Genomic DNA, 22462 nt, shown 5'->3' on the forward strand with positions numbered 1-22462 from the left:
TTGTTGTGCAATCACTTCTTCAGCAGGTTCCTCCTGGAGATCTGTCAGACAGGATTTCCACCACAGCAGGAAAACAAAACACCTGACAGAGCAGGTGCCATTATTTGTACATTTGTTCCCATTGGTGCGTCTCATTCTTTGGAATACATCACACCCAAGGATGCTCCGAGATGTTCCCAGCATTTCAAAGCTGCTCTGACCCATCCCACAAGAGCTTCAGTGCAAAAATTTGTATCTGAGGGCATCCAAATGAACATCACAGCCCAACAAAGGGAGGAGGGAATTGGAGTCAGGCTGTAACTCACTGAGCAGCTACTAAAAACCTGGAATACAGACTCTGATACAGAAGCAGAGCCAAGAAGCCATCAAGTTTGCAGGGAGGTTATTGTTTTGATGGGAAGAGGACAGTGGATTTATTAATGTTTATGTGCCTGGGAGCAGCAACCATAAAGCACTCAGGCACATAAACTCACTTTTGGCTTCCAGGTGGATTCCAGAGCAGGAGCCTTCCAGGGACTTCTGAGATGAGAAGGCTGAGATCTCACTGGGGAAGCTCTGGGTGAAATGAGAACAGCTTTGCTGCCAGCATGCCTGCCCTCAAATCCATCGTGGAGGGACGAGAGCTCCTTTATGGAACTGTCCCAGCACCCACACCACAATCCCCAAATGGGATTGTTCCTGCTGTTCCAGGAGCACAACTCATGGAGAACTGCAATTTCCATCAGCTCCAACAGCACAGGACAGAGCTGGGATGTCCCCCTGAATGTGGCCAAATAAAGGGAGAGGCACCTTCCCCAAACACACAATTTTCCCTCCAGGTGGCAGAGCCAGTCTGGATACCAAGTCTAGACAGGTTTCTACAGAATTTCCCTTTGCTCATAAACTTCAGTTTCTGGATCCTAATTGCTGGAATCCTTGACTAAATCCTGCTTTACCTGGTCCATGTCTCACACCAGCTCATCACTCTTCTACCCAGAAGAGCAGAGAACTCAAGCCATGGGCAATGTCGTGTCCTTCAAAGCTTGATTTATCCCAAGGCTTTTAATACTTGCTCCAACAAAATCCAGGAGGAAAAAATGCTTCCATCAATAATTAGTGCCAAACACATGGCTGGGATGAATCCAGACTCCCACAAACCAGTATGGGCTGGGAATTAAGGACCAGCATGTGTTAGAAATTACAGAGATCACACAAATGAGTCACAATTCAAAACAATTCCTTTTATAAATTTCTGGTAAAATCAACCAAATTAATACCAGTGGTTTGAAAGCAATTTGTGTTATCACCTGCACTGAGAGCAAGAGGAAAATGAGCCCTATTGGAAAGAATTATTCAGTTTATGGCTGCCCTGAAGCTTTTTTTATTCCCTCTCAGCTCTCTCCTGTCACAGGCCAAGAAGTGGCTGTCCCTTATCACAGAGATAAGCCAGGCTCCCACCAGCCAGGCTCTGGGCAGCTCAGAGATCAAAGCCATGACCAGGCTGGAAATGGAACTTCCCTGCCCCAAATGCTTTCAATGTGAAGAACAAAACCCATCTCTCTTCCCTCCATGAAGCTCAAACCCCTCAGAGTTCAGTTCAAATGAGCATTCAGGAAGCTGAAGACTTTGCTGAACTGTTTGGATGTGAAAGTGTTATCTGGGAAGATAAAAGCTTCAGATTTCCCATCTTTCTGCCGTTAGAAAATCTGGGAATACAGATTTTCTAAAAATCTGAAAACAGGATTTCTGTGAATTTATATGGAAACATACAAGTGGATATTTCAGTGACCAGGTGTGGCTTTCTCTGTGCCTCAGTTTCCCTCTAGTGCCCTTAGCTCCTTGCTGATGCTGAAATTTGGCCAATTTCAGGGGAAGGAAAAAAAATCCTCACTTTTTTTTTACAGGACTTACACAGATTTTCATGAATTAACTAAAAGCTTTAAATAAATGGAAGTGTCTGATTTTCTCATAGGCTCTAAGATGACATCCCCTCACTGTCATCAGAAAAAGCTCCATCCTCCCTGGGGGCTTGCAGGGAAACACCTGATTCCAGGGATTCTGGAGACAAGGGGAAAACAAACTGCAGCCCTTGCTTCTGAATCCATCACCTGCTCTCAATGGTTTTTCACAGGAGATGAAACTTCTCCAGAAGTCCAGGAAAATCCAGGTGCTGCTTTTTGGAGAGGGGAGCACTCCATATGCCCAGCAGGGCAGGGAGACCCATCAGGCTTTATCACCAACCACAGTTTGACTCCATGAAAATGGGAAAAAAAGCATCCATGGGTTTGGTAAGAGAGCAGCACCTGCTTCCTCACCAGGCACAGGTGAGGGAAGGGGAAGGAACTGTGGGGAAAAGGGGCAGGAGAGTGTCCCAAAACCCTGGGAGTAAATCACCCCCTTCTCCCTGAGAGCTGCAATGTCTTTGCTGATCGATCCACAGGGCCTGGGGAGGCAGCTGGGAGCTCCATCAGACACTCAGCAACAAGCAGTGATTAAAACCTGTCTCCTGCTTCCCTAACCTCATATCCAAGAGGCACCTTCCTCTTTGTAACCTCCTCATGTCCCTCACAGCTGCCTCTTTGGTGTCCCAATGCCCCACGAGGTCCCTCCTGTTCCAGCAAACACAGATTTTCTTTTTTCCTCTCTATTTATTACCCGAATTCCTGACCTCAGCGAGTCCTGCTCCTGTGCCAGGGGATCCATCCGTGTCCTGTGGCACAACAGCAACTTATGGCCACTCTGGGAGACAGGGCTGTCTTCAAAAATAAGGCAGCCTGTGCAGAATGCACAATCAAATGGCTCTGCACAGCAGAACTGCTCCACCAGGACAGATAAAAGCCTGGGAAGAAAGGAAATGCAGATATCCAGGCTCTGGGACTTTATGGGAAGTGGATGTCAACACTCAGTTCCATCATCACAAAGTCACAGAGGATGAAAAGTAGGTGAAAACAAAAGGAAAAAAAGAGAGAAAATGCATCTACACACTCCATTCCCCCCACGCTTGTCCCAGTGGAATAATTTGGGGATGTTTGGTATTCTGTTGGTATTTCAACAAGTCACATTTGGTATTCTGTTGGTAGGAGAGCTGGAGCTCCAGGAAGGTTTTATCTGTGGAAAGGCCATCACAAACCAGCACATGGCACAATTTGGGGACATTTGGCATTCTGTTGGTATTTCAACAGGTCACAATTCAAACCCTAAAAGTAGCAGCAATGCAGCCCTGGAAAATCAGTGTGGGTTTTGCTGCTGCCCTGCCCCTGGTGCCAAGTCCTGCCGTGCTGCTTTTGTCCCCAGCAGTTGTGACAGAGCTGCTGCAAACAGGGAGAGTTTGAGGTGCACAGGCAGCTTTTGTGGTGATGGTTAATGGCTTCAGCACAGGGACTGGCCCCTGTGACACCTTCACAGGTGACAAAACCCACCCAGTTACATCCCCAGCACCATGCAAGGACACTTCCCTCCCTTGATTCTCCATTCCAAAGCCTCAACCACGCTTCCTTCGGGTCACCCACCCCATCAGCTGCATCCTGAGCCAAGGGGATTCGGAGAGCTGGGATTTATCTGTGGAAAAGCCACCACAAACCAGCACATGGAAGGGGGAGAATGAAGGGATGGCTCTAGGCAGTAGCAGAGAGGACTGGGAGGGTGCTGGAGTTAATATTCCAAGTGCACATTCCCAGGAGTCGGCACTGCTTGTTCATTATCATCCCGCGGTCACACATCGCTGCACCTTTGCTCGGGCTCTGCAGTGACAAGAATCTGGATTTTAGGATTCCCAGGTAAACTAAGCAGCAAATTTGTTCCTTCCTCTGCTGCTACACAACAGAAAAAACCACATATGGAGATGGTGAAACTCACAGGGATTTCAGAACTCGGTTGCCTCCCCGGCAGTGCCGGCTCCGCGGGCAGCAGGTGGTGCTGCAAACCTGACAGCAGCACCCAGCACTGCTGTGGAACATCTCCCTGCCCTCTGAAACTGCTCCCGTGGAGAAACTGAGCCCACAAACCTGGGATACACTGCTGGTAATGCTGGTGCACTGACTACAAGCTGTTCAGACCAGGGATGGGGCAAATCTCCTGTGGGAAGTGACTCGGTGCTAAGAAACAGGGATTTTCTCAGCTGCTTTTGGGTGAATTGTTCCTCCTGGAAGTAAACCTGGAGCTCCCCACTCCCAAATGTAATCCAGGACCTCAAAGCAAAGTTGGGTTTTTCCTGATTTGGAACACAAGAGCTGTGAGTCCAAGTAAGGCAGGGAAAAGCAGGATAAAGCTGGGACTCACCGAAGAGTTCCTGCAGGTGAGCTGGCCCAGAAAAGCACAAGTCACATCAGCAAGGAAGAGTTTGGTAAATGCTGAATTACCAAGCTGAACCAGGCCCTGAGCTGGAATTTAGGCAAAGCTCCCAGGAAGGGAAAGGATTGATTGAAATGATGGTATTGATCAGCATGGAGGTTTTATTCTCTTTTTAACTCCTGGTCAGTGTGATGATCTCCCTCTGGATCACACACACACCACTGCAGCTCATCTCCAGCTGCTGGTTAGTTTGGAAGGTTGGTGCTGCTCTTATCAGAAAACCAAGCCTGAGGATCTAGCTGCTTGCTGAAGGACAAGCAGAGAAGCTCATTGTGCCACCATGGCCACCAGCCTGTCCAGGTTCTGCCCTCCTCCTCCTCCTCAGAAGCATCACCTACAGACCCTGCCGTGCTCCTTAAAAGGGAGATATGAAAAACCCTTTGAGTGCTTCTGCTGGAAAGGACGTGCAAACCTCAGGCATCTGAGCTTCAGAGCCAGCACATTCACAGAGCCCAAAGAGAAGGGAAAGTCAGGACAGCATTCCCTGGCCAGCCTGCTCCTGATTAACAAATTCCATGCGCAGCCAAACAGGTCTGCAAGCCCAGCAGCTTCCAGATGAGCCCTTTTCCACAGCTGATTCCTTTTCAAACAAGCAGCTGTGAATGGAATGAGCCCTCTCAGCCAGCCACCAGGCCAGCAGCAAAGGATGTTACACCACTGGAAGTGGCTGCAGGGATCAAAGGCGGCGACTTATTCTGGAACAAAGCTGGAGGAAGGGATTAGTCACTGCTGGCAGGCACAGGAGCTGGCACTGAACCCAGCCTAAGCGCTCAGAGATGCCTCCAGCACTCCCAGCCCACCTCAGCCCCCAGCAGGAGGAGAAACCAAACTGCTGCAGGGCTTTTCCAGCCACTGAGGGCCCTCACAAACCCAGCAGAGGGAGAGCAGCTGCAAGATCTGGCTGTCACATCTTAGAATGTGAGCAAAGGTTGTGAAAATATTGCTTTGGGCTAAATAAGGTTTAGCCCCAAATCACAAAATCCCAGAATGGTTTGGGTGGGAAAGGACCTTAAAGCTCACCCGGTCAATCACACCAAAACAATTCAATCACTAATGTGCTGGATATTTTTATATTATATTTATACAGCAGGTGGGGTTTTATCCCACACAGTTTACTGCAAAGCAAGCTGGAAATTCAAATCCCAGAATGGTTTGGGTGGGAAAGGACCTTAAAATTCATTGCATTCCACCCCCTGCCATGGGCAGGGACACCTTCCACCAGCCCAGGCTGCTCCAAGCCCCCTCCAGCCTGGCCTGGAATGTTTTCAGGGATCCAGGGGCAGCCACAGCTCCTCTGGGCAACACAGAACTTCAGCAGTGGCTGTGGTGTGGCTGCTGGAGCTGGAACTGTCACACTCCTGTCCTGGGGAGATCTCCTAAGGCAGTGCTAGAGATACAGACACTTGGGGAAAAGTCAGTCTTTGAGCTTGCACAAACAAGATTTCTCACTCACAGCCTTTGGGTTTTGCTGCAATCCCAACTAATGGGAGATGGGAAGAGTTTTTACAGCTTTAAATGTGAGGGTAAAGTGCCAGCATCTGTTCCAGGGGCAGACCTGAGTGACTACAAACTACTTCACATTACACTGGATTTCCACCTACTCACTTCAGGCTGGGGACAGGGACAGAATATTTGATCAGACTCCTGTGCAGCTTAGGAATTTTACTGATGTTTTAGTAAATTATGCCATCTATATTTAAGTCAAAGTATTTTTTTTAAAATCAAATATATTCTGTAGCCCTGTTTATCTCGTTATCCATGAAAGATTCAAAGTTTCAATGCAGCTTTGAGCTTGGCTCTTGATTAATTCCCAGCCCACCAGGGAAAAGAATTCTGCTTGGGAGGACAAGCCCCAAATCACAGCCAAGCAGAGCAGTTTGCAAACGCTGTTTCAAGGAGCACATCAATAAATAAGGTCAACACATGGAGGAAGGAGAACTCCAGCTCTCCTTTGGGGAATTCTGCTAGCCCAGAGCCACACATCTCTTGCTACCAGCAGGCCCTGCTGGGGTTCAGGGCTCTGTTTTGCTTCCAAAGGCTCTTTAACGTGCTACAGACATTGCTTTGTCTCATTAGCTTGTAATTTGTATTAAATGATAAAATGGTTTGGGTTGGAAGGGACCTGAAAGATCATCCCATGCCAACCCCTGCTGTGGGCAGGGACACCTTCCACTATCCCAGGATGCTCCAAGCCCTGTCCAACCTGGCCTTGGACACTGCCAGGGATCCAGGGGCAGCCACAGCTTCTCTGGGAAACCTCTTCCAGTGCCAGCTCCACTGCCCTGGAGCACACAGGAGGCTCATGTGGATTCCAGAATGGTTTGGGTGGGAAGGAACCTTAAAGCCCATCTCATCCCACCCCCTGCCATGGGCAGGGACACCTCCCACGATCCTAGGCTGCTCCAAGCCCTGTCCAGCCTGGCCTTGGACACTTCCATGGATCCAGGGGCAGCCTCAGCTTCTCTGGGAATTCTATTCCAGACTCTCACCACCCTCACAGGGAACAATTCCTTCCCAATATCCTGTCTATCCCTGCCCTCTGGTGGTGTGCAGCCATTCCCTGTGTCCTGTCCTCCCATCCCCTGTCCCAAGTCCCTCTCCAGCTCTCCTGGAGCCCCTTTAGGCTCTGAGGTCTCCCTGGAGCCTTCCCTTCTCCAGCTGAACCCCCCCAGCTCTCCCAGCCTGGATCCAGAGCAGCTCCATGGCCTCCTCTGGACTCACTGGAGCAGTTCCTCATCTTTCTGAGGCTGGGTTTCCTTCAGTGACCTTCTGGCTCCAGGTGCTTTGATCCTGGATGATGCTGGCACACATGTGCTGCTGCTGTGCTGCTCCTCAGAGCCAGGTGGTGCCTGGACCCACTTCAATCACAGCCCAAATCCACCTTCATCCCCTTCTCTTCTCCCCCTCAAGTTTCCCCACAAAGCTCTGTGCTTTGGGACCTGAACACAGAGCAATTCCTTGCATCCCAAAGTCACTGGGAACGTATTTGTTACACAGAGATGCAGCAGCACTGGCAGATCTGAGAGAATTGGATATTCCCCATCAAAAGAGCTTTTTTCCCTCATAAGGAAATCAGAATCACAGCTCCTCACTTTCTTCTGACACTGGCACACACTGGCTGGTGTCTCCTGCCACTCCCACATCCCCAGCTGCCTCTTCTTCTGGCCAGCCCATCCCACAGCTCACTCAGCAAGGCTCAAACAGAGCCTCACCTCTGCTCCCAGTGCTATTGCCACCCTTTTCCAGAGCAGACTTTGGGATTTCTCACTGTCTGATGAAGCCCAGGGAAGTTTTCCATCACTGCCACACCAAACCATCCTTGTAGAGGAATGTACAAACTCCCAACTGGGAAGTTTTCCATCACTGCCACACCAACCCATCCTTGTAGAGGAATGGGACAAACTCCCAACTGGGAAGTTTTCCATCCTTGATACAAACTCCCACAGGGAAGTTTTCCATCACTGCCACACCAAACCATCCTTGTAGAGGAATGTACAAACTCCCAACTGGGAAGTTTTCCATCACTGCCACACCAACCCATCCTTGTAGAGGAATGGGACAAACTCCCAACAGGGAAGTTTTCCATCATTGCCACACCAAACCATCCTTGTAGAGGAATGTACAAACTCCCAACTGGGAAGTTTTCCATCCTTGGCACAAACTCCCAACTGGGAAGTTTTCCATCCTTGGCACACCAAACCATCCTTGTAGAGGAATGGCACAAACTCTAGAGGAATGGTACAAACTGTAGGGGAATGGTACAAACTCCCAACAGGGAAGTTTTCCATCACTGCCACACCAAACCATCCTTGTAGAGGAGTGGGACAAACTCCCAACAGGATTAAACACCCAGTCTGGAGATGGGCTTAGCAGCAGAGGGATGGATGCCTGGAAGCTGCTCAGGGTTAACCCTCCTGTGAGAAATCCCAGATTTGGGCTCTTTTAAAAACTGAGATTTAGCAAAACGGGAAGAAAGCAGAGTTATTATGAGACCAACACACACCTTCAGCAAGGACCTGCAGAATGTCCCTGTGACCCAGCCACTCCACAGTGTCACCATCCACCTCCCCAGATCAGGCCCACAACAATTCCCTCCTCTGGAACCGCACAGGCTCCCAAATGTTGGTCCCCAGCATTCCCCACAGCGCGTGGCTCGAAGGTGACACAAAGCAACTCCTGTGTGTGTCAAGTCCCCAAAAAACCAGCAGGGCTCCAACACAACAGATGTGCAGATGAGAGCCAGGTACAAAAAGCCATTATCTTCCATCAACACAAATGCATTTTTCTTTCACAAATAACACCCATTAGCAGCTCCAAGGAGAACAATCCCTGCTCCGAAGGAGGACGCGGTTTTTTCGGCAGACACAATGCAAAGATTTTGTAGAATTCGCAGGTTCAAAAGCACTAATGTGAAAGATTATTTCGCAATTAACCAAGCAATTTTCTCTCCTCATTGTTCCCGGACCATAAGGGTTTTTAAATGTGAGCAGAAGGATTTATTCATCACAATAATAATAAAAGGAAATATTAAATCAATGAATCTCTTTGCATGCAGCATAAAGCTCACATTGCTATTAAGCTCAGTAGCATCCTGTCACATAAACCACACGCAGTTTGTGTATTTAAGCACCATCTCCCTCTTTTATTTTTCCCTTCCCTAATTTGTAAGGCATTATCCTTCCATTTGTCCTCTAAACACAACCAGATTCAGAGCACTCAGTTCTTGTTAGCAGCTGTCTGCCCTTGCTCTCTTTATGAGGGGAGATTCATATTTAATTTTGATTTTTAACAACGGCCAGTGAAGGAGGTTATGCTGGGATGACAAGGAAGACCTAAAATAAATAAAAATTTGGAGTAGAATTCACTCCTTACAAGTCAATGTCCAAGTGAGTACATTTTTCATGGGTCTGAAAATGAATGTTGGCTTTTGAAGGTGTCACTTCTTCAGTTTGGCTGAGGAAAAAAAAATAATCAACTCAAATATATGCAAAAGTCAGCTACAACCTTGGGAGCATGGAAGCTCTCACAGTCATGTCAGCCTTGGCTTGTAATTTCTTCTCTGCCAACCCTTGTAACATAATGTGAGAATTGAGTTTTGAGGTCTTTGCAGTCGACACTAATTCAGTGGGTCCCTCTTTTGTTTTAATAAAAAATTCATCTGGCAAAGTGCAGAAACAGTTACTACTTAGGAATTTATAAGGTGTCAACTGTCCTCACAGGGAGGCACTTAAAAAAGCCTAAGCAAAGATTTCCAACGAGCAACAATCTTTAGCTTTAAGCACCAAAATTCACATTAGGCTCCTCAAAAGCAATTCTCATTCACTGAGTGCTAAATACCTGGCACCTCTTGTTTTTCCCCACTGATAAAAATACCCAAAAGAGGTACAGACACCTTCAGCCATCCCCCAGGACTGAAGCTGAGCTGACACAGACGACTCCAACATGCAAACCCCACCATGAACAAGCCCACTGTAGCTACATCTGTCTTACCATGATTGGGACGCCGATGTCCGGCCACAAGAGATCCTCGGAGGGAAGCTTGGGAGAGTTCCACACCACCACAACTTTGTTTAAGTAGGGGAGACCATTGAGCCTTTCTAGGGAGTTCATCAACACTTCCTCCCGCTCGTAAGTCAACATCACCACCGTGAACTGCTCCCGCGGGACGTTGCCACCCAAAGCAGCCTGGAACTCCTTCCCAGAGCCACCTGCTCCTCCGCCAATTGGTCGAAATCCAGTCCCAGACCCCAAAAATTTTGCTTCTGATGGTAAAACGGGGTCAAAGGGAGTGTAGGGGAAGAGGTGGAAAGGCCCCGGGGCAGAATTCCAATTCCTGTAGATATCCATCGCGGTGAGGGTGAAATTGCGGAGATATTTGGGAGAGGCATAGGGTGGCTCTGTTTCCACGGGCCCCAAGTCCAGGTCACCATTGTCTGCCATATTGGGGTCTGTACCAGCAGCTTTGCCAGACCGGTGGGGGATCTCCACGGCGGGTTCTTCTCGGATAGGAGCAGCTGGGATTTGGATTCGAGTCCTTATGATGGCTAAGACTGTGCTGAAGACGTTGTCGGAGGTGGAGAAGTAGGTCTCCCACAAGAAGCGGCCCTGCCTCCTCATGGCAAGGAGATCGTTGTCAGAAATGCTTCTCAGAAGAAAGTGCACTTCTGTGATACGTGGCTTTGGTATGATTAAGGCTGCCTCGTTCCACCGGATCACGTCGTTGTAGGGTAGCTGAACTTGCTCTCCGAGAACCACCGGGATGGCCCCGACTTCCAGAGCCTCAAACAGTCTCATGGTACACCCGGCGGAGATCACTAAATGGGTGTCCCCGGGGGTGATGATCAGTGCAAAAGTAGAAAGCTTCAGTAGCTCTAGTCTGTCTTCCCTTTCTCCACACAGAGCCCACTCAGTGGGCAGACTCGCCTTAGGCTGGTTCTTACACGTGAACTCCACCAGAACAAAGTCCAGCTTGCTGTCCTGAACAGCCTTCAAGGTGGTGATGATCCGGTCGTCGTAGTCGGCCGGGGCGTTGCCTTCGATCTCCTCTTCGAAAGAGCGAACCTCCTGCAAGCTGGAGCGGAGGGACTCGATCTTCTCCCCCTGGAAACTGAACAGGTACTTACGCTTGACCGGCACCTGGGGCGGGATCTCCAGGAAGTTGGGCTCGGACATGGCGTGGACCAGAGGTGACACCACGATGTCAAAGCCCGGTCGATACTGGGCGTCGTAAAAGGTGGACTGGGCGATCATGGCGCGCCCCGTGCTGATGTTGTAAATGAAGTTCTGAGTTTCCGACTTCCTCGATAGATTGATGATGAGATGGTTGTGTCCATCAGTCCTCCAATATGGCAAAGAGTGCAACTGTTGCTCTAGTTCAGTAGGTTTTGGCATTACGGGCTCTTGCATTTCCCCCACTAAAATTATATACACACAAGCAATATTTGCATTTTCAGTAACATAAACATTAGTTCTGACAGTCGCCTCAAAGGCCTGTTTAATTAAAGGGTCTAAGGAACTACCAAAAGGGTAATCGTCACTGTTGTAGACATAGACTGGAAAGCCAGACGTCAGCGGGCAGCGTGAGTAGTCAAAGCAGTTGTGCAGCCTGCAGTTCCTGTTGGATTTCGGCAGGGGGAAAGTCGCATCGTCCTTATCTGGCAGCAGCCGGATGGGCAAGGAGAGCTTGGGCTGGTTCTGAGCCATCAGCTCTTTGTAGGAATGCTCAGTCTGACTGATGACGTTCTTCAGCTGCAGCAGGTCCTGCTTGGCATTTTCAATGCTCTTCTTGCAGGCCTCGATCTTCAAGTTGAGCTTGGCGATCTCGCTGTTGAGCTCCTGCCGCTTGGCCTCGAGCTGGAGCAGCTCCTCGCTGACCGACTCGCGGATGCGGCACAGGTCCTGCACGTGCTTCACCTCGCACAGCTCGTTGCCGGTGCGGGGGCCGAAGATGCGCTTGCCGGCATCGTCCGCGTCGTCGATGGTGGTCAGGTAGTAGTGGGCGATGAGGGGGAAGAAAACGAGGATGACGAAGAGGGTGAAGCTAAGCCAGGTGAGCCGGATCCGACTGGACCACCTCAACACCCACGGCTGGCCTCCGTTCCCCACTCCCCCATTGCGCAACATCGTATAGCCAGTCATGAGTTCCAAAGTCGCCGCGCGCGCAATCACGTTGGATCAGTAGCCATAACCAAAAGAGTTTTTACAGCGAACCTCTCGAAGGGAAATGTTATTGTGCCTGCTCAACAAGAAGCCAATGGAAGGGGAATTTCATCTTCTTGCCGTGCCGGCGGCTCTTCCACGGTCGTTTTGCTGCAGGCGCAACTTCTGACCCCGTTAGACTCGATCATTGACCTTCTCGCCCACCCCCAGCCCACCCTTGGTCCGCGGGCAACCTTTGCTGGAAGTGTCACAGCGTTGTCATGGTGATTCAGAGTCACAACCGGCAGAAGAAAAACGCAGTGGGACCGAGCCAAACTCTGCCGCGGCTGCCGACATCCTGCATTACCATCCAATGAATATGCAGAGGCAGCAGCCGTCGTGCAGACGGAGCCAGAAGGGACTCGTAGCACTGTCAGTCTCTGTCATCGCTGCTGGGAGGGTGAAGCTCTGCCATTCCTACAAGAGAACAATCACACAGTCAGGCAACACAACCGAAACGACCCACTAGTGACCTAAGACATGGTTAGATTTAAAAGCAATTGTCCTCTCTCAAAAGAACAACCTCTGGGCTATCACCTGAGAAGGTGGTGGGATCCATGAGATGTGGACACACAGCTTGCTCCAGGCGCTCTGCTCCTCATTAGGGTTGTGTAGGGTTGCTCCAGACCACACAACCTCCTCAGCTCTGGACCTGGATCCCTGTTTTTCCCACCTCTCCTCACATCCAAACCGGAGGCGCTGACGTACACCTGCTCTCCCTGCCCGCCCTGCTGTGATCCCGGGATGCAGCAGCGCTGGGAATTTGCACTGCATAACTGAGTGTAATCGCCATTGTTCTGCTCTGGTGACTAGAGCTGATGAGGAATTTTTAGATGAAGTGTTTTGCTTTCATTTCCTGCTGGAAAATTTTGATTCATTGCATGAGGAAGTTTAAAGGGAACGTACTTGTGTTGGTTACGATTTATATGGCTGGCTGTGTATGAGGGAATTTCTGGTCAACACTAGAAAAGTTTACACCATACATCAAAGCAAAGATGCTGAAGTTAGGATCTGTTGGGAGCCTCTTGGGAGAAATTGTTCCTTGTGAGGGTGGAACAGGGTGCCCAGAGAAGCTGTGGTTGCCCACAGATCCCTGGAAGTGTCCAAGGCCAGGCTGGACAGGGTTTGGGGCAACCTGGGATAGTGGAAAGTGTCCTTGCCCATGGCAGGTGGAACTGGGTGAGTTTTAAGGTCCCTCCCCACCCAATCCATTCTGTGATTCTATGGAATTCATCTCTGACTCAGCTCTAGGCCAAGAGATTTAAATCTAGGCCACATCAATATGCTGTCACTAGAAAATCTCCCCCTTTGTTGGCATCCTCCAAGGTATTGAAGCTTCTGGGATATTCTTTCATACACTGGACTTCCCACAGCACTGATGAATATAGAGCTGGGCTTAGCACCAGCTCCTGCACGGCCTCAAGAGGAGCTCATTCATTTCCGTTTCAATTTTTAATTAGAAGAAAGTCATCCACGCTGGTGACGGTCATTTTTCACTAAATCTATTTAATGCCCTTCTCATCTACTCATCAAGAATTCCCAGAAAGAAGGTGAGGAAGCAAATCTCAGCTGAAAGAGAGAGCTGGAAATGGGCCAAGGCAAAAAAGTTCACCTTAAAGCAGCAAAGAGAAGTCAGGAGGAATTTTCAGCCTTGTACTCAACGCACGTCAGAGAAAATAAAGGGGAAATTTGATTTTAACCATGAAAAATCATCATGAAGAGGGGAAATATGTGGGGTAATAAAGCACAATCCCCAGGGCTATTGATACACAGCCATTTGTTGTCACTTACTTAACACCCCATGATTAAATGGGATTTCCATCCCCTCCCACCAACGTGACCCACAACCCAGTTGCACAGCAGAATGAACGCCTAAAACTAAGGCAGATTTTAAATTCATGACATTGGCAAACAGCAGTGGCGTAAATCTCAGAAAGCCAGGAGGATAAAGCGGCTAAAAAGTCAGCAAAAGGCTAAATCAGCTTTCTTGGATCTTGGCAGCACATGGCTGTGGGCAGATGGGAGGCTCCAGCCTCTGGGACTGCTCTGCCCAGCAGCAGGATTTTAGCTACCAAAGGCAAAAAACTAATAATAATATTAATTTTTTTTTAAAGTTTTAATTTTATTTTTCATTCTTTCTTTCCCCCCCTTTTCAGGCCCTCTGCAGGAAGCAAAGCTCATGCTGGGTGTGTGTGTGCCAGTCCCTGCTATTTCAGGTCTCACGGGGGCTGCAAAGATCCTCCAGTTGCCACCAGTTTTCTGCAAACAGCTGGCCAGGAGATGAGCTGCCCTAATAATGCTTTTCCTGAGAGAAATGCCAAAGCACACACTCACTTGAACACCACCAGAATCTAAAAATCAGCTTAACTTCAAGGGGAAAACAAGCTTTGCTGGGTTTTTTTTATTTGGGGTGCCATGGGGTAAGTGGGGTCAAACGCTGCAGGGTGTTGAGGCAACACAGAAATCATAAATGTGGGCACTGGAGCCCCAAAGGTAAGACTGCATCAAAACCTTATTCCTTTGTGGCTACTTTGGCTTTTTATAAACCATAATTGGTAATGAAATGGCAAACTGGACTCCCTAAAATGGCAACTGGGGTCCTGGAAAAGCCAAATCCATCACGCCACGCCTGATCCTCAGCAGCTGTTCTGCCACAGTGGCTCCTCTGCTCCTTCTCTTCCTTGACACAGAACAAAATTCATCCTCCTCACCTCAAAATATGGGTTGTGAATTAAAAACATCTGTGTGCTCAGAAGTCTAAGGTTGCCAATGTGACTCCATTGCTCTCCTGGAAAGCACCACAGGGAAAAGACCAGAGCAGGCTGAGGATGGATTTAAAATGCACCACACGTGGCTTGGGATTAGCTAAAAGTATGGACTGTCAGTATGAAATATGTGCTGGTGATAAAATGAGCACTTTAAACACACTCCTGGACTCTTCTTCACTATTAAGACTTTATTCCTCATCAACTCAATCGAGCCTGAGGTTGTCACACGTTGCCATTTAGGACTTGTAAAAAAAAGACAAAGTAAAAACCCAATCTGTGATTTTATCAAGAGAAACTTCAGGGCTGTGTTTATCAGCCCTGGGGAAAAAGGCTGCTGATTTCCCTTCATTCCCAAAAAGAAATTTGGGAGGAGGAGAAGCAGGATAGCTGCTGAGCTTTCCAGCCAACTCATCCCTCTCACTCCCAAGTACTGTTTAGTTCTTTAAACTCACCAAACTCCACGCTGAAAACTCTTGTTGATGTTATAGCACAATGTTGCTGCCTGATGGAGCTGATTACACACACACACAGAAAAAGAGGCAGGAAGAGCTCTTAGGGGATCAGAAGATCAATAATTACCAGAGCCTCTTCCCAAATGCCAACCTGACTGAATTCTCGGGCACCACAGGTTTGCACACTGCAGCTCCTCCTCCCACCAAACTCAGCTGCTCAGAGCACATTGTCAAAGCCTGGGCTGCATTCCCAGCTTTCCTCAGCTCCACAGCAGGCACTCCCTGTGCCAGTGGAGTTATGGGAATTACCTGAGGTTCTCCCTCTTTTTGCATTTATAGAAATAACCCAGCTGGTCTGATCTGCGAGTGTTTGTGGAGCCATTACTCTGCAAATATTCAAAGACTTGAGCACACCTACTCCTCCCTGCTTACACCTCTGCTACCCATCTTGCTATAAAATTAGGGAAATGCTGCTCCTTTCTCAGCATATTTGTGAACAGAGCCTGGAAAATTTAAACTTAGGGTCCTTCAGAGCTCAGCAGAGCAACGCACAACCATGAGGCAGAACATGACTGCACTGTGGGGAGGAAAATCCACAGGGATCCCCCTGCACCTGCTAAATCAGAGTTCCCAAACTCTCTGTGTGCATCCATACTCATCCTGAGTCCCTTTCCTTAAGAAGTGAGGGGTCTACAGTGTTATCATCCACAAAGTTCTGCTGCTCTCCATGGAGAACAAACCCACCTCTGCCACGCCAGCTCCCTCCTGGCAAACAGACAAGGACCTCAGGGAGTGTGGAAGTGGCTCCCATGCTTTATCTGGGCTTGGAGAGACACCTTCTATTGCCAAGTCTCTCTTTCATCAGCATTAGGAATGAAATCAAAGAGAGAAAATAAAAATACAGCACATTCTCCCCTTCAGAACAGGCCGTAGTGGAAGAAAATGAACTCCAAACAACCCTTCAGCAATGATAGCTTTCTGTCTCCTAATGCTCTCAAAGGGAAGGATTACATCCCAAATCTCCCAATCACTTTGGGAACAGGAGCAGTTGAACAAGGAGAATAAATCTATCAGGTGTGTGCTTTAAGGTACAGTTGGTTGGGAGCAGATCCATCAAAGGAGCAGATGGAAAATTCACTCTGAAATTGCAAGCAGCAGTCTTAGGGATCATCCTGAGGGATTTGTACCATCTCCAGAGCTCACAGGTACAGAGCAATTCCCCCAGGCTGAGATCAATGCTGTTATATGCACAGGTAAAAGGTTCTGTAATCTGGAAATTCCAGGGATAAACTGCAGCCCTGCCTTCAGGGAGTTTTATCCAAAGCAAGGAACATTCTGCACGTTTGCAGCTCCACGCAAAGCCAAACCTGCTCCCGGCCCTGCTCCTCATCCACATGGGCATGTGTGGGGTAAAGGGATCCTGGAAAAATGCTCCAAGAGCCCCTCCATGTGCTCATCCTGGAAAAGTGGGAAACCAGACGTGCTGAAGAAGGCAGTGGCTTTAGAAGTGACATTTGAGGAATTCTGAGTTTCCCACATCAAGTTCTTGAGGAAGAAGGGCACTCCTGCCACCACAGCACACAAGTGATGCTCTCCTCTCTCCTCCCAGCTGCAGGGAATGATGAGGGGAAAAGCAGGAAGAGCCAACAGATCAACACCTGGCTCCAAGCAGGTGGAATTTTGGGGCTTTGGATCATGGATTGGTTTACACCACAGCAGGTCTGGTGGCAACAGACAGGGTTCAGCTGTTTCAAAGGGAGAAAAGGATCATCCTGCAGGAGCTAGGAGGGCTCAGGGAAAGGGCTTTAAATAGGATTTGAAGGGGGATTTGAGAGCAACAGATATCCAAAACTCACTGGACAATGCCCACGTTCAGAGACATCCCGAGGTCCCTTCCCACCTAAATGATTGCATGGCTCAGTGTCCAGGCTCCCAAGGGGAAGCAATTCAGAAATGTGAGGGGAAACCTGGAGTTAAGATGTCCTGGGCCTTCCCCCAGCTCCAACACCACCTCTCTCCAGCACCCAGAGGAAATCAGGCACCCCCAGGCCCCCATCTCCGTCTCCACAAAGCAAAGGTGACCTCAAACTCTTCAAGGCACATGAGTGAAGAACTGAGTCTGGCTCTCAGCTTTGTGTTCTCATCTGGGCACTGGGACAAGGGCGTGCTCCAGGAGATGCTCAGTGTTGAGAAAACACAGAAACCTCTCCCCCAAGTGCTGAGAAAACACAGAAACCTCTCCCCCAGGTGCTGAGAAAACACAGAAACCTCTCCCCCAGGTGCTCACAGGTACCTGAGCTCTGCCCTCTGCCAAAGGCTGTCCCCGCTCCTCGGCCCAGCTCAGCCCAGTGCTCCACAAACACTCCTTTATTCTGATGAAATCCTGGAGACAGGAAAACCACATCCTGGTTTTAGAGAGCAGGTAACGGAGGTGTGGAGAAACAACTTGCCCAAGGTCACTTGAGAGGCTGAGCCAGCTTGGGATTCACTCCACATCTCCTCATCCTGTCTGCAAGATCATCCATCTTCCAGCCTGCCTTCTTCCAGTGGATTCCTTCTCCAGTGCCTTTCTGCTTTTTGCATAATGCATTGTGAAATCTACTTTACATATAGAGCTTTTAGCTCTTAAATTTATTATTTAGTGTTGTTTTCTGGTAATAAAGCAGTCACAGTGTTTTATTTATTCTTCCAGGCTGTGCACAAGCACTTCTCTGCTCAAAGGAATATCCAGCATAGGAGCAAATCCTTCTGTGTCCTGTGGGATAGAGTGGCAGAAAATCCTGGATGCAGAATTCACCCCTCTCCTCTCCAAAGCTCAGAGCAAGGGACCAGAGGGCAGAGTTTTCCAAGAAAGCTGGAAAATCCCTAAAACCATCCTGGCTGATGTTGCAGTGCTCACCACATTCCCACTGACAAAGTGCTGAAGATATTTTGGGACGTGGGAAGCAAACCAAGGATGCTCCAGGATGCAGTGGCACAAGCTTTCACTTGCTTCTAAAAGGGATAAATTAGGTGTGGGAGGAAGCAAAGCCTCTCTTTGCTTTTACCTTGAAGTAATTAATGAACAAGAACTCTCTTGAGGTTAAACCACAGCCAAGAGCCGGGTGCTCCCTGTCACATGAAAGAAGCATGAGGAGGTCAACTCCAGGCAGGAAGAGAGGACTGGTTTCCCAAACCCTGACTCCATGAGACAGCTCAAATCCTTGGTATTCTTTGTGGTTTCCAGCCCTAGATTGCTCAGGCACGTTATTTTCCCCAAGGCAAAACCACAAAACTCTCTCACCTCCCCTGAAACGCCCTTGTTGCTGCTCCCACAGCTGGAAATAACCACGTGGCAGGTTCAGGCTCCTGCTCTCTGACAGAAGCTTCAGGTCATCATTAAGCACAAATTTAGAAGTTTCATTGTCCTGGGGAAGTGATAAGGAAAAGGAAATACTGCTTGAAAAGCAGAGAAACACACAGAGAGTTTAACAGCATCTCACTCAGCAGGGTGGGCCTCTATGGGAAATAATCCACCTGTGTGGGGTTTATGGAAGTTTGCCCCTTTCCTGCATACAGGGAATAAAGTTCTGGAGACTCAGCACCTCCACTGAGAGATCTCTAAACAAACATGAAAGCACACAGATGGTTTCTTGTGCACCTCAGGGGGCAAGGAGGCAGCTCAGGACCGAGTCCTCACAAGCCAGGGACAGCGGGAAGTTCACATCCAGGGAAAGCCAAGAGAAACCTGGGAGCCCTGGCTGCTACATCTGAGCAAGGTTCAGTGACATTCATCGGTGCCACATGGCCCAATTAACCAGCTCCAAATGTACCTTCCCTCCCTGAAACAGCTCCTTCACCTGCTCCCATGTCATCCCTGCTGCTGTGCCCAGCTCCAGCTGCTCCCTCCTCTCTCAGCTGCATGGGGTCAATGTCAAGATCAGGGTCTTCTGCACTTTTTGGAGATGCTTCATCACCACCTAAATGGGAGCTGCTCTGTTCCAGACAGCCTGATCAATCACACCAGAAAAATTAAATTACCTGATGTGTTGGATCACCCATATTTATAGAGCAGGTCGGGCTTTATCCCACACAGTTTATTGCAAAGCAAGCTGGAAATTCATCACAGAATGGTTTGGGAGGGAAGGAACCTGAAAGCTCATCCCACTCCACCCCCTAGCATGGGCAGGGACACCTTCCACTATCCCAGGTTGATCCAAGCCCTGTCCAACCTGGCCTTGGACAATTCCAGGGATCCAGGGGCAGCCACAGCTTCTCTGGGAAGCCTCTGACAGGGCCTCACCACCCTCACAGGGAACAATTCCTTCCCAATATCCCATCTATTCCTGCCCTCTGGCAGTGGGAAAACCATTTCCCTGTGTCCTGTCCCTCCATCCCTTGTCCCCAGTCCCTCTCCAGCTCTCCTGGAGCCCCTTTAGGCTCTGGAAGGGCCTCTGAGCTCTCCCTGGATCCTTCTCTTCTCCAGGTGAACACCCCCAGCTCTCCCAGCCTGGATCCAGAGCAGAGGGGCTCCAGTCCTTGGAGTATCTGTGTGTATCTCCATTTCTCCTTGCTGAGCAAAGCTGAACCAGGGCTTGGAGCAACTGGGGACAGTGGAAGGTGTCCCTGTCCATGGCAGGGAGTGGAACAAGATGAGCTTTAAGGTCCTTCCCATCCAAACCATTCTGGGATTCTATAACACCTAACCAAGGTCCCTGCAGGACACTCCACTCCACAGGACTTGCAGATGTGGACATGGCCAAAAACTTCAAAGTACCCCAAGAAGAGAGAACACAGCACATGAGGTTTGTGTGTGTGCCTGATGAAATCATTAACCAGCAGCAGAGTGGATGACAGGAGAGAAGCAGCACCACAACCCATGGTAATTAAATTCCTACAAAGCACTGCCACCGCTTGGATTTGGGATGCTGGATCATGGATCATTCCACACACGCTGTGCTCTGCCTTGTCACTGCTGCCCAGTGCTTCCCTTCCAAGAGATCAGCAAGAAACACAACAAAAAAAAACCTCTTCTCAAGCTGTTCCTGGCTGGAGAAGACCAACACAGCCAGTCCATTTCTCCCTCCTGAGCAAAGTTGAACCAGGGCTTGGAGCAACTGGGGACAGTGGAAGGTGTCCCTGTCCATGACAGGAAGTGGAACAAGATGAGCTTTAAGGTCCTTCCCATCCAAACCTGGGACAGTGGAAGGTGTCCCTGTCCATGGCAAGGACTAGAACAAGATGAACTTTAAGGTTCTTCCTATCCAAACCATTCTGAGATTCTATAAAACCTAACCAAGGTCCCTGCAGGACACTCCACTGCACAGGACGTGCAGATATGGACGTGGCCAAAAACTTCAAAACACCCCACTGCTGCCCAGTGCTTCCCTTCCAAGAGATCAGCAAGAAACACAACAAAAAAAAAAAACCTCTTCTCAAGCTGTTCCTGGCTGGAGAAGACCAACACACTTGGAAAAGGCAGGAGGGGAGATGGCAAACCCCACTCAGATGTGCATCCAGCATGGAAACTGCTCCTACTGAGACAGGAAGGTAGAAAATATCCAGGAGATGCTGCAGGGCAGATGTAGCAATAACAGCAGTTAGGAAGGGCAAAGTGACACTGTTCTGTTTATTGGAAGGCTAAGAGAGAGGTCAGGCAAGGAGGGATCCAAGGAACCTGACCAGAGCTGGAGGTGAAGGAAGGAATTAACTTTAAAGCTGCACAAGGTGGATTCAATCACCGAGCAAGATGAGATGGGCTTTGGAAAGCCACGGGTTATAAAAGTTAAGATGAGGGTTAGATTGAGCCTGCAGAGAAAGAAATTGATCAATTTAAGACCTACTCATCAGATATTTAATAATGCAGCATCGACCAAAGGAGGTCTCTGCTCTGGAGCAGCACCCTCCTGCCCCCAGGCCTGTGCTTGTGCTTCTGTGATGGGAAGTGCTTTAGGATCGTCCCAAGTCAGAGGTGATTCTGCCTGCCCCCAGGGCTGGGAACTCAGGGATATTAGGAAGAATACAGCAGGACTCTCAGTTTAAGGGCTGCAAACTTAATGAGCAAACACAGCACTTCTTTTGACCTCAAAATTTACTTTTTAGGATAAAAGAGAGGTCTTAAAATTAAAAAAAGCACGATGAAATGCTTCTACCAATGGCAGTACTGCATGGAGCCTCTTCCTTAGCATCCCAGAGCAGATGTGCTGCACTCAAAATGTCTTTGTCTATTAAAACTGTGTCAGCTTCAGAGACTCCAAAACTCCCTGTGGCATAAACAGAATTTCTAATGAACAGCTGCAGGATACAGGAGTGGCCGCACAAAATGCAGCTGCTGAGATGGTTTTCTTTGCCCCCCTCTCTCACCAGCTTTTCCCTGCTGTCCAAATCCCACTTCCACCCATTTGGGTCTTTCCTGTCCTCCCTCTCTCACAGCTCTGCAGCCTCGCTGCTCCTTCTGCACCCTCCACACATCTCCTGGTCCAAAAGAACCCTCGACCTCTCTCCTGCTGGAGTTTCGCTGCTGCTTTCCCTGCTCGCACCAAGGAAGTGCAAAAGGGACAAATTAAGGAGAAAAATGTTATCAAAAAAACCAAACCCTGTAATTCCAGAGAACAAGAGCAATCCTCAGGGAAGGATTTTTCCTGAGTAAATTGAAGCTCACTAATAGATTTCTTAGCTCCCACGCTGCCTTCCAGGCCAAGGCACCAAAGCATGGCTCCTTGTGTGAGCTGGGGGAGCACTTTTAACATGCCTTTGAAACCCAAAACTTGTCAAGCTTAAAGCCTGGTCCAAATGCACTTCCCAGCTGCTCTCCTGAATTTAATGGTGTCCTCTTAGTAGGAGAAAGAGCTGGAATGATTATTTAGTCAAGTGCTTGTAATGGCCCTGCAATGCTCAGCGTGGTATTTTGAGAAAAATATCTGTGGTGTCAACGTGCCCCCGTGAGTTCTGGGAACAGCAGCACAAATTCTTAATGTTTGATGCCTTCAGTTTTCCATGGGGTTCTCCAGTACCCCATAAAGAGTTTTCAGTTCCTTATTTCCAGAACATTTATACGGAGTTACTGCTTTGGTGAGCTCCATCCCTCAAATCCGAGTGCAAACAGCTGATGGATTCAACAGTTATTGGAAGACTAACAGGTAAGAGCAGATGCCAAAGCCCTGTTTTATTAGAACCCTCTGACAACATTAAAGAGCATCTAAAGCTAAGCAATGTGTCTTTTTAAGGAAATTTTTA

At 48.8% G+C, this 22462-nt stretch overlaps 1 protein-coding gene across 12 annotated transcripts in view; it reads right to left on the reverse strand.

Annotated features, from left to right (window-relative positions):
- The window catches only part of EXTL3 (exostosin like glycosyltransferase 3), a 148901-nt gene that overhangs the window by 19333 nt on the left and 107106 nt on the right, over positions 1-22462 (reverse strand). For 10 of the 12 annotated variants that reach the window (XM_071447874.1, XM_071447845.1, XM_071447883.1 and 7 more), the window contains one exon: positions 9820-12444. In XM_071447874.1, the coding sequence (XP_071303975.1) occupies positions 9820-11967 (2148 nt within the window). In that variant the 5' untranslated portion in view covers positions 11968-12444. Of the gene's footprint in view, positions 1-9819; positions 12445-18530; positions 18655-22462 lie in introns of all 12 variants that reach the window. The other 2 variants (XM_071447866.1, XM_071447825.1) reach the window with 1 other exon arrangement.

The sequence above is a fragment of the Agelaius tricolor genome, unplaced genomic scaffold (assembly GCF_023055355.1).
Source record: "Agelaius tricolor isolate 1412-34295 unplaced genomic scaffold, bAgeTri1.0.p SCAF_1, whole genome shotgun sequence".
NCBI lineage: Eukaryota > Metazoa > Chordata > Aves > Passeriformes > Icteridae > Agelaius > Agelaius tricolor.